General features: G+C 34.8%; 1 protein-coding gene across 1 annotated transcript; it reads left to right on the forward strand.

Moving 5' to 3' along the window:
- The first annotated feature begins 3,228 nt into the window (after window positions 1–3,228).
- LOC123869037 lies at window positions 3,229–8,672 on the forward strand. Its single transcript, XM_045911769.1, has 2 exons — window positions 3,229–3,507; window positions 8,079–8,672. Exons 1-2 carry the CDS (start codon window positions 3,322–3,324, stop codon window positions 8,217–8,219), a joined length of 327 nt encoding a protein of 108 aa, XP_045767725.1. The 5' UTR covers window positions 3,229–3,321; the 3' UTR covers window positions 8,220–8,672.
- Window positions 8,673–12,618: the final 3,946 nt, after the last annotated feature.

Here is a 12,618-nt window from a genome sequence, read left to right on the forward strand (position 1 = left end):
ACTTTTGTTCGTATCTACTCGGCAATAATGTTTGAATAAAAATAACATTTCTCAAGATTAATTTCAAAGGTTATCGTTTGTGACTTATATATTCTTGTAACTCTGTAGATCAAAACAAATGGAGACTATAAATAAGTACTAGGTATACTAACAATATTTTTATGATACCTACATCTCAACTTATTTTTTAATACTGTGTACAATAGTACCTATTATATAAAAAATAATAAAATACTTTTAATTTACTTAGATATGGTTTCTCAGAAGATTTTTATAGCACTTTTGAAAATTATGTACTTGACGAATGCCTACAGTACCTACGCAGCATTCAATTCTTGAATTCAATTATTCTTGGTTAATTTTTATTAAAATCTTCCTCTATTTACTTTGTCTCCAATGAATTAGTCTGACTGACATGAACGTTGGTGTAATTTTTTTCTATTTGTAAGGGCTATGATCTATTTCTCGCAACTGGTTAACTGTTATGAAAAGTAAGTAGATATGAATAGATAGATTATGCACGTAAATAGCAAACAAAAAGAAACTTAACCGAATCAAATAGTACCTACACATAGTAACGTAAAGAATCAAAACAATAAAAATAGACACACTTTTCCACTCCGATAAGCGCGCTCTAAGACAATTGTAGAACTTTAAAATAAAAGAAAATGCTAGCTTGTCGAGTGAATTCCTTTCCTAGAACGCGTTCGGTTCTAGCTATATCACTGTAGCGGGGAATGAACCCGGGTAAATCCCGGCTTAGGGCACAATCCCTCCCAAGCCCCGCCGCGCGATGAATAGCTACGGGTGTATGTAGCCAGTAGCACCAATTGTTTTCATTCGGTGCAATTTTCGTAGGTAGCATCATACAATTTTCTTTAGTAACAAAGTAACGCCTTTACATACAAAAGGTACAGCAGGTGGACTGAATGATTTGAATCTGAAAGGTTATGCTAGTTCAAATCTCAGATAAGATGTTGTTACTTTTCTTAGCATAAATTTTACGCTTGGTCAAGGGAAACAAGGGTAATTTTGAAATTTAACTGAACCTTCAAAGTTAACAAACTTCTATCTCAAGATTTATAAAGATATCAATTCAACCTCTGATGCCATTTAGGTAGATAGGTACCAACACTGACTCGTAGTCTATTATATAGGTACATAGGTACTCGTATAGACATTTGCTCCAACACGGATTCCCAAATTCTACGCGAAGGTACTCTGATGCCACTTAGGTAACTAGGTAGTAGGTTCTTACTCGTAGTTTTATAACATACTAGCTGATGCCCGCAGCTTCGCCCGCGTGGATTGGTCAGATCCCCTGCAGCATCAGGATTGAGGAGTTGGACTCCAAATTTTTTATGAAACAATGTCGCAAAGTTCCTCTATCGATTAAAAAAGAAATGACGCAAATCGGTTCAGAAATCTCGGAGATTTCGGTGTACATAGGTAGAAAAACACAACTCCCTTTTTGAAAGTCGGTTAAAAAAGTAGCCTATTTTACGCCCTGGTCAATCCTCTACTTGCCTGTGAAAGTCCCGTCAAAATCGGTTCAGCCGTTCCAAAGATTAGCCTTTTCAAACAGACAGACAGACAGACAGACAGACAGACAAAAATTTTAAAAACGTGTGATTCAGTTATGGTATCGTTCAAATAACCATATGAGCTTAATATGAGGTAGTTATTTCGAAATTACAGACAGACACTCCAATTTTATTTATTAGTATAGATAAACAGATCCCAAATTCCACGCGTAGGCCGTTATTGAAAACATGTTGAAAACGTTTTAACGCTGGGCAAATACAGTCGAACCACAAAAGGCCTGCCCAAGTTTGTTGTGAACTACACCCACAAGGGCGAGGCGAACTAATGAGTGATTAATCAAAATGAAAGCAATTATCTAACCCTTTTCACTTACAGACTACAGGAAGGTGTAATGTGCCGTTAACTAAACGGCCTTGCCCTTTCTAAAGTATAGCTACAGACAAATTAGTGAAATTATACTTCGACCTAGAAAGTTTCTCAAGCCTCCATCCTTTATAGTGCACATTTAACATTTAGGTATTTTTATCATTTACTAGTAGATGCCCGGGACCTCGTCCGCATCAATTCAGGGTTTTTAAAAATCCCGTGGGAACTTGGATTGAGAGTTTTAATAAATAAACTCCTCAATAATGAAACTTAGTGGATTTTTTATTACTTTTTAATTGTTTTGGTTTTAATTGGGTCTGGTTTTTCTTTTACCAATTAGCCTATAATGAGATAAAGTAGGCATTACGTAGGTAGGTACCTCTTACAGCAAAAGCATTCTAAGAACCATCATTACTATTTTTAAGTTATAATTTAAGCTTCCAAGTAGCGAAGGGGTGACAGGCCTTAATTTGCGTCAATTATAAATGAAACGTTTAAACAACTTTCTGAGACTTCTTTCAAGTTGATCAAAAATGGCGGTCTTCGGGTTATTTCCAAAAAGTTTGTTAAATTTTCCTGTCAGTATTCGAGAAGCAAGCTATTAATCATTCTGTCAAAAGAAAAGGTAATAAATGAGATGGGTACCATTAAATAAAATGCAACGGAGAATTTCTGATGAAACCTTACTTAATTTTTGAAAAATGTCTCACGTAACAGAAACTGAACTGGGTGTTAAATCCAGAGAGTTGTCATATTCTTAGAGTATAGCTACTTTACTTAGTAAGTACTCGTGTTTAATGCTTAAAAAAGTCATTCATATTAGTGCCTGATTTTTGACATTTTATCCATAAATGACAAAAAAGAGTCAACGATTAACTAAGAATAATTGATTATTACTTCCTACATCTATGTGCTAACCTTAGTTGACTAGGTTTACAAGGTAATCGTAACGCCATACATCAGTTGGTACGTTATCCATATTTGCTTGTCTGTAGATCATTTTATTTCAATCTTATTCTTCGACTTATTCTAACCAACCAATTACACTTATATACCCACTGCTACAATCAGCTTGTTTTCCATTTTTACCCTTAACATGCCCTTAACAAAATAAACAATAGCTATTGTATTAATTTGTACTTTTCTTAGTAAACTCGTGATAAGGAAGCATCTTTGAGTATAGTTTGGAAATCGATTACAAATGGGTACGATTTAGCAAATATCGTAGGTAAATATATTTCGATATGTTGTCGGGGAAATGGACTATTTACTATCGACATTTGAGGTTATCGTTCATACACTTCTATACATTAGTCACTACTCACTTGACGCCGGTCAGTCGTCGTGCTTATACATAACTCGTACGTAGAATATAATGACAGTTAGTATTGTGTTAGTTTTGCCAACGACATGCGTGTTTTATTCCTAGTTACTGCTTTAAGTTTTCTGTATTTGTGCGAGACATACGATATGATTATTGGTGACACAGTGCACAGAAAGATGGTGTTCCATCAGAGAGTCAAAGACTTCGCGATACCTTTCAAGAAGAGAATAAAGTTATTGTCTTACAGTGATCCGGAGAAGCGAATTATTAAGGTAACTTTCTTAGCGGGCACTTTCTCAAACTTTTGAAGAAAGGACAAAGGGCGTCTCCCAGGGGACTTTAATAGCCATTTAATATCCTTAACGAGGTCAAAAAGTTATCGATTAGTAAATATTGTTAAGGGGAAAAATTGACTGCCACCTTAATTAGTAAAATGTTTCTGCAAAATAAAGAATATGAATTTCAAATCATTGATGAAATTTGAAATGGGGTACCTGTAAGCCTAGGTACTTTAAAATAAACCAAAGTTAGGTATAATAAAAAAAAGTTGAGTATTTTCTTTTCTCTTTAAAAACATTATATATACCTAATTAGGTATACTACTTAAATAAAGATAATGAAGATTTTTAGCAATGATTTCTAGAAATAAATTAAATAAGTACCCACCTACTTAGAATTCATATTTCTTGTAACCTTGTTGTACCTACAGTGTGCATCTAGATGCTTAGGCTGATACGTAGGTACTTTGACTTTGCTTACAGTTAAAACAAGACAGATCAGACCTAAGATTAAAGGACTATGGTCAGACACATAACTCTGTCCCGTCTTAACTGAAAATTAAGTCCGAGCAAAGTCCAAGTACACTAAGTCTATACCTTAGATCTTAGCCAGACTTTCAACGTGTGCACGTAAGATTCGTAAGTCCAACCATAAATTTAAATAAATAAAATGACTAATTATTTTCTATCTAATACAGTAGTTATTTGTAGACGATAATTTTATGGTTCCCATTTAAGGAACAATATTTTTGGTTTGCTTCCAACTGATTGTTTGTATTGCGCCTACGTCGTATCTACTCATTTAAGTGACTTTATAACAATAGGTTCAATGTTTATAGGTAGGTACTTATTAGTCAAACAACAACCGTCAATACATCATCCATACTAATATTTTAATTAATGTGAAAGTGAGACTGTGTGTGTGTCTAGTAGCTTTTACGGCACTCCAATTAACCGATTTTAATATTTTTTGATATTTTTCATAAATAAACTTACACTGCGAAGTCGCGGGCATCATTTAGTATGTAAGAATTATTTAGGAAGCCACGAGAAGCCACTACTTTAATCGTAATCGAATTGTGAATATTTTGTGCAGAAAATCGAAATCAAAACTCACGTTCATAATCGTTTAACGCTCAGTGTAATTAATTGTGAACAAATCAATATTATTATTAATTAAAAATTTAAATTTCGTAGGTACTTTCTGCTAATAAAGAGCACATACCACACATACCATTTAATTATTAGGTAGCTCATAAAAAAACTGTTTAAAAGACACTAAAATAAGGGAACGCCTAAAACCAATCAACCGGTAATAATTAATACCGGTTAATCATAAACTGAGTACTTGTAGGATAAATACAATAACGCAATAATGTGCGACCTTGGCTTCTGTGACTTCTAGTAGTAGGTTCACGTTCAAATACCTATGCAAACATTTTCATGTTTGGCGTCATGTTGCTTACCGGGTAGGTAATTCCCGTACCTAACAATTTTTTATTGATTCATTCGCGCAGCGCAATCGTTGTGCATTAGATGACATTGGATTTGTGGATGGCATTGGTTTAGCATTGGATAGAATGACGGGTTTATTATTATAACTGTTAATTAACTAGAATTGCACTATCATCTTAGATTTTATATCGATTAAGTACCTACTATCATTGATCATTGAAGTTAAAATGACTTAAAATGTCACCTAACTTATACTTAACACCATGGAACTTACCTTAGTACTTATTAGTTCCATGCTTAACACATAGGTATATGTATTTACTCCTAAGCGAGTCTTTGAAAGCCTCAACGCTTTATCGGGTAGTATGTACCGAACTGTAGGATTATCTTATGTACCTGCTTACAATTATTACCTACCTACTCATAAGCATGAACTTAGTTTGAGCCTTGAGGGGAAACTAAAGTTAGGATGCGATCGAAGTGTTCAGTAAGATCTGTATGATTGGATAAATTAGTTATTACGCCATAATCTGTTACTAATCAGATTGTCTCGTCTCTACTCGTCTCCGCTTCAGTGGAATGACGTGCATGTTGTGTTTACACGCCTAAGGGCCGGCGCACATGTGGCGGAGCGCAGCGCAGAGCATGCCCGCGAAGTTTTCTAATCGCATGATACATTACGCGAATTTCTACCAGAGAATGCGCGAGCACGCGCGGGACTGCGCGCGGATGTGCGAGTGTCCGCACGAATGCACAATTGATTTTAAATATTATTTCAATGAGGACAATGTGGATAGTATTTTGACTGTGAAAAATGCTCTGCGCTGCGCTCCGCCATATGTGCGCCGGCCCTTATACTTTTCGAAAGGACTGCCCGCAAGTCATTGTATGCCTTTTCTTACAATTTACTTTTGGGGGGTCGTAACTCGATTTGTTTATTTTGTTCTCGCTGGTGGTCATTGTTAATAATTGAATGTAATTGTGCAATCAAGTCGTGCAGATGCAACGTCCCAGGATTAAGATTTTGAGTATATTAATTAATACTTAATTGAAAATTTCCAAACATTAATTCACAGTCATATTGAGCTCATACCTACTACCAGGTACCCAATAAAGAATTGAGTTCGTTTATTTTAATTGCTATTGTTAAGACAGATAGCTACCAATTATAATTATTAGATTTACTTACTGCAAATATTGAAACACGGTTGTGCAATGATGTAGTTCAACCTGTAATATCCAGTTTTGTATACCTATTAAAATCCTAGTATGATCAAACGGTAATCATATTGTTCACCGGGAAATGAGTGTCCGGTTTAGTAGTAGGTACCTACTAAAGTACCTACTAAGTGGCCCTGCAATTACAGACCAGACAAAACTATTTCGTTTGTCCTAGCAACATAACATATTACCGATTTTAGTCAGGTTCCGCTTATTATTCTAAACTGTTATTAGTTCATGTTGTTTGTAGTTAATAGTTACCCTGATTTGAAATTCGGAAACATACTAGGTTTAAGAGGGGTCTCTCCGTCACTTGCTCCATACAAACGTAGTTCCAATTTCATTTGAATATTAAGCAACCAAAGTCCATGAAATTTTGCAGACATATTCTAGAAACTAATATCTATGCCTTTGGTTTTCCAGATTTCTGTTAAAATATTCGGTTTCAAAGTTACGCAGTCTTAAAAATCCACATACAAATCTTTGAGCCCCTGTAATTTTAAAACTACATATTTAAAAAAAAATTAAAACACCACAGGCACAGATAAATTAGTTTCTAGACTATGTCTGCAAAATTTCATGGACTTTGGTTGCTTAATATTCAAATAAATTTGGAACTACGATTGTATGGAGTAAGTGACGGAGAGAGCCCTATTAAGAAAAGCGTTTTATCTTTTGTCCAAATTCTATGTGTGTGCGAAGCTGTTATCGTTAGATTTTGTTTATTAACCTTCTGATATTATGCCTAATTGCTTTTCGCTCGCTGGCTACCAGTAAATAACAAATATTTACTACATAATAATAATAGTCTACCTCATAATAAAGGCGCCAATCTGACGCCTAGAGATAATGAGTTAAAAATAATCAGCTAAATAAATTATGTAAATAAAATATTTAAACAAATAAATAAAATTTAAATAGGTATATCAATATCTCACTTTCGGTTTCATAGCTAGCGCAGTCACCCTAGCTTTACTCAAGTGGAACTTTTGAAAACCTTTCTTGGTCTACACTTTACAACAGTCAACAGTCTACAACTCTACACCATTGATATTGGAAGCGCCACCTGCTATAGAGAACCGAAACAAAATCTCAAACGATACCCAGTAATTTAAGCTCTAGTACTTTTCTATATGTCAGTCCATCAGTTTATTTTTTTATACGAGTATGTATAGATAAAAATATAATGAAGGCGCAAACTAACTAACTCATATCAATTTCATTTCATAACAAACTAGTATTTATGCTCGTGATAGTTTTAGCGCTTGACTACGGTTATAATTAATTAACTACGGTTACCTACCTATGACCAGCAGTCGACCAAATTCAGTGAAAATCTCTTACGAATTTCGCAATAGTATGCAATGTTTTATTTATTATATTTATTTATTTAAACCTCTTCAGTGCTCAATACTATGACAAAGAATAAAAAATACACGATAGACTTAAAAACATAGGGCGACCTTTCTATATTGATCTCTTTAAGGTACCTAACTCATACTTAAGAACTTATAATATCTAGAACTGTAATACGGATAGGTAGTCGCAATGCAACTATACAATTAAATACATAAGTATACATAAACATACACTTTTTACTAGTTTTTAACCCCCGACCCAAAAAGAGGAGTGTTATAAGTTTGACGGGTGTATCTGTGTATCTGTCTGTGGCATCGTAGCTCCTAAACTAATGGACCGATTTTAATTTAGTTTTTTCGTTTGAAAGGTGGCTTGATCGAGAGTGTTCTTAGCTATAATCCAAGAAAATTGGTTCAGCCGTTTGAAAGTTATCAGCTCTTTTCTAGTTACTGTAACCTTCACTTGTCGGGGGTGTTATATTAATTTACATTTAGTTTATTAGGTTTAATAGAAGATTTATATCTTTCCAGGGTGTCGCTGCGATAGACAATGATTTCTCGCACGCCAGCGCGAATATCACAGAAGGTGGAGTTGGCTGCTCACACGTGACAGTGAGAATGAAGAGTCAGAGGCATCATCCGTTGAACTTTGAGGTAGAGATTTATGTGTAGGAAAATGTTTAGAAGTACTGAAAGACGCGCAACACACAGGGTTACGATAGAATCGAGGCGCAGCATCTTATAGAGGGCTTCGCCCGCGTGGATTTCGGTTTTTTTTTAATCCTGTAGGAACTCTTCGATTTTCCGGGATAAAAAGTAGCCTATGTCCTTCCTCGGAATGTACCCCAAGTCTGTACCAAACATTAAAATCGGTTCAGCGGTTGGGCTGTGAAAACGTAGCAGATAGACAGACAGACAGACACACTTTCGCATTTATAATAATATTAAGTATGGATAAGTCTTATAGAATGTTAATAGAAATTAACAACTCAAACTCAGCTTTACCTATTTTCATTGCGTATGACGATGTATGTGCGTCGCTCCCTCTAAGTCTCCTTTTTGGCTTGTTTTAATTATACTAATTTCAACCGTATCTCAAAGTGCATATAGCTGAGTTTAAGTTATCAATAATTTTGCTGCGCCTCGGCTGCCTGCATATTTTACGGTTCTAGCAGTTTTTAATGAAATCGTAGTCAGTGCATATCTAACTCATAGCTGTAATGAATAAAAAGGATTAATTAATAATTGGCTTTGTAAATGTTACTACACCTATTAAATTATGTTTACGTACATGTTTCTAATAGATAATTCCTTAATCACTCACTTCTACTCAAAAGTAAGTACCTAAGACGTGAAATTAATACATACCTATTCGTCTGCGTTCAAAATTTTTATATTATTAGGTAATTTATACCATTTTATATAATATTGTGCAATAAAACTGTAAATAATCAGAATGAGGTCTGATTCTGTGTAAGTATTTTATAACACTCAAGAGATTCTATGAAACTCACTTTCATAAAGTGTCTAGACTCTAGAAGTTACCTAGGTACTAGAATAAGTTATCGATAAGTAGTTAAGATACATTGCATTAAGTACATTTATTTTACACAAACTGTAATTTAATTATAAGGAACTTTGTAAATTGAATGAGTCGTTTTATATAAATACTTGGATATTTTCTCATCATTATCATTATGCAACATGAAGGTTTCCTCACGGTGTTTTCTTTATCGTTAATAATAATTTTTTTTAGACGTTATCTTATTTAAGAACTCAGGCCATATTAAGTACCTACTTAGTTGTACTAAGTTAGTGTATTGTTTGGATAAGTGGGTTAATATGTTGTAGAATTAAAGTTTATGATTTTGTACCTACTATTAAGTCAATTCTAATATTAGTGGTCTGTTAACTTGTTAAAATATAGATGCAATAATTAGAAATAAAACAAAGATTTTTATTATTATTAAAATAAAATTATATTTTAAAACAAATATACAAGATTTTGTATAAGTACTAAATACTTCGCTACATGCACAATTACAAACATAAATGGTCTTCATGAGGCAAAATACTAATAAAAGAAAAGCCAAAGAAAACTGAACAGCAAACAGAATGCCTTGGTCTTGCAAAATGGGAGATAAAAGAAAACCGAATGATAAGGAACTCAGCAAAAAAGCTTTGGTAAGGTATTAACGGATGAAGGTAAATACAATCGGACGTACAAAGCGGGAATGTTCACGATGCCAGGTTTTTGTGGAAGCCCGTAATAAATCAGATAGACCGACATTGGTCAGAGTTTGTGGAACTAGAAATTTATTGGACAAGACAGCATTGAATGGTATAGAAGATTGTAACAAAACTTTTCATTATTGAAGAACTTTTACGGAATTGTTTGATTCCAGAATCTTGGTCTTGATTCTTTATAAATTTCCAATCGTAATTCGTACTACACATAGGTAAGTAATTATTCACGCAATTTGCGATAACAGTCAAGGACTAATATGTACCTACCTACCAGAATAAAATAAAACAACAAACAAAATACAATTTATTTCAAGCAATTTCAGGAAAGAAAATTTCAACCCGTCATAGGCCTATTTATACATCCGTGGCTTCATCACAGTAGGCGAAAGTTGCAGATATCCCTCGGGATACACAAAAAGGGTTGGGTTTTTGCGGCCTACGTTATTAATGTAATAACAGACACTTTGTTTTATGAGAGTTCCCACTTTACTAGCATGTTTTCGTCTACGCCCATCGCCCCTATCGGCGCCTGAAAGATGGCTTATGAATTTTGTAAGGCCCTTTAATCTTTATGCAAACACTAAGCAAGTTTGATAATATGCTTAAATTCGTCAAACCCTTTTACTCATGCCCATAGAATTATTAGGTACTAGTACCCAAGTACTTTCTACTTCCATGCTCATACCTTATTAGCATCAGTGTGCCTCTGCATAAAGGTACTAATTAAATATCATTTTTTTTTAATAACTGAACATCAGCAAGTGCAGTGTGAGACGACCTCCAACCAGCTGGACTGACGACCTTAAGAAGATAGCGGGCAGTGGGTGGATGAGGAAGGCGGAGGATCGTGTGTGGTGACGTCCTTTTGGGAAGGCCTATGTCCAGCTGTGGACGCAAACAGGCTGATTGATTGAAACATCGAAGTTGGAAGCTATCCGTCGTTGTATTTATTATTATCTATAAGCCTTTCTACCTAGGTAAAAAATTTTATAATTACATTTAGAAATTCCATTAGAAAAAACTAAATTGCGATGAAAATTGCAGTTTTCTTTATGAAAACATCGAAAGTCACGTAGCTGGCAAACGGAAAGCTCGAACATATTAAGAGTAAACTGCAATCGCAGCACAAGTAGGTAGTCGACGACATCCGATATCACAACTCTCCGGACATTCAAGAATTCCAATAATACAACCTCCTCGATACAATTTTATCTTACAAAACCCAACACTCAATAAAGCAACTACATGTCAACGAAATAAGACACAAATTTCAATGGATAAGTCATTTTGAACGTAAAAGATAGGTTTGTTGAGTTTCGTACGATATATAAAGGTAAATTCGAAAGAGTTTTTCGTATAGAACGCCTGTTTTGTTAAAAGGTTGAGTAGAGAGTGAAACGATGTCCTGATAAACGATACTTTTCTAACAATAGATGAGATAATTTAGGAAACCAATCTAAATGGAAACGTTTTTCTTTGAAATGTGCTAGTAGCTTAGCTGGAAGTTCCATACATCGATGGTTCCATCTAAAATTGTAAGGAAATAATTAAAGGAATAATCTAGGAAGGTCTACTGTCTGTTTGAATTTGGCAAGGTTGAGCTATGTCATACGACTTTTTTCAGTTTTTCATTTCTGAAATATTCGGTTATAATAACCCCTGAATTTCTTTGGTGATAGTGAAGAATTAGAATTAAATACTGCAGTTTTATATCCACTATGTTTTCTGTTGCTCTTTCAAGCTTAGCTTAGCATTCGCGTGGATTAAACTTTTTAGATCCCGTAGAAATATTTTCTCCGAATGGAAATATCTAGTTTTTCTTTCCATATAAGACTCAACTAAGACTATTATTTCAACTCAATTTAATATTAGAGACAGCGTAGGAAGTAAGATAAGATTAAAATGACAAAAGTTCAATGTGTGTGATTCGAACCAACAACATTGTTCGGTTTTTGTACCATTGAGCTATCAAGTCTTGGGCCTTTTTGCTTGCATGTACTTTTAGTAGATGGAGCCGCCTACGAAGGGTTGATTACATTGAAAGAAGCGCCATTAACCTACTTTCTGTGTATTTTTAGCAGCGTCAGCGCGTCAGTTTGCGCTGTCAGTTCGTTGAACTTTGAGACATAGATAAACATAATCTGGAATGCTTGTGTGAATGCAACATATGCATAAGTTGCCGTATACCTTATCTAAGTCATTTAACTAAAAATATCTGTCTTGTATTTGTACTGGTTTTACCATTTTCTGGAACAGCAACATAATTCGGAGACCCATTTAATGATCATCTTAGATCAAAATTTAAAAAAAATCTTATGAAAAATCTTAGTTGTTTGAACTGGAATCCGGTTTAAAGTCTAACTTTTACCTACCTTTGGATCTAATAGTCTGTCTCAATAATGAATCTTCATTGGGAGGGAGAGAGGAATATTTTGTGAGTTTTAGAAAGAATCTATGCTAGTTTCGTTTCAGCTTTTCAAACCGGTGGAATCACTACAAACAGACAAGACTGGATGGCTAATGGATATGTATAATGGATAAATGGATGATGTTTAAGATAGATCTTGCAAAGTAGGCTTAGATTATGACGTACAGGGGTCTAGGGGTCGTTTTAATCAGCCAAAATTGTCGGCGTCGAGCGGGTATCGCCAGAAGTTAATTGCGTAAGACTCCAACCCATCCATCAATCAGGCTCCGTCAGGCCGAGCAGAGACTAATTTGCTCGTTTGTTTTACCGCTAAACCCCGTGCGGCTTAGCCTGATAGATGTTTGATTAGACGGGCCCTTTGAACGGCACAATATTGGGATTTTGCTGTCCCTCTTT

The sequence above is a fragment of the Maniola jurtina genome, chromosome 10 (genome assembly GCF_905333055.1).
Source record: "Maniola jurtina chromosome 10, ilManJurt1.1, whole genome shotgun sequence".
Taxonomy (NCBI): Eukaryota; Metazoa; Arthropoda; class Insecta; order Lepidoptera; family Nymphalidae; genus Maniola; species Maniola jurtina.

Bases quoted from the DNA above. Each gene is read 5' to 3' on its own strand.
- LOC123869037 (XM_045911769.1), top strand. From the start codon at position 3,322: ATGCGTGTTTTATTCCTAGTTACTGCTTTAAGTTTTCTGTATTTGTGC. The intron at 3,508-8,078 runs GTAACTTTCTTA...ATATCTTTCCAG, and splicing joins CGGAGAAGCGAATTATTAAG to GGTGTCGCTGCGATAGACAA.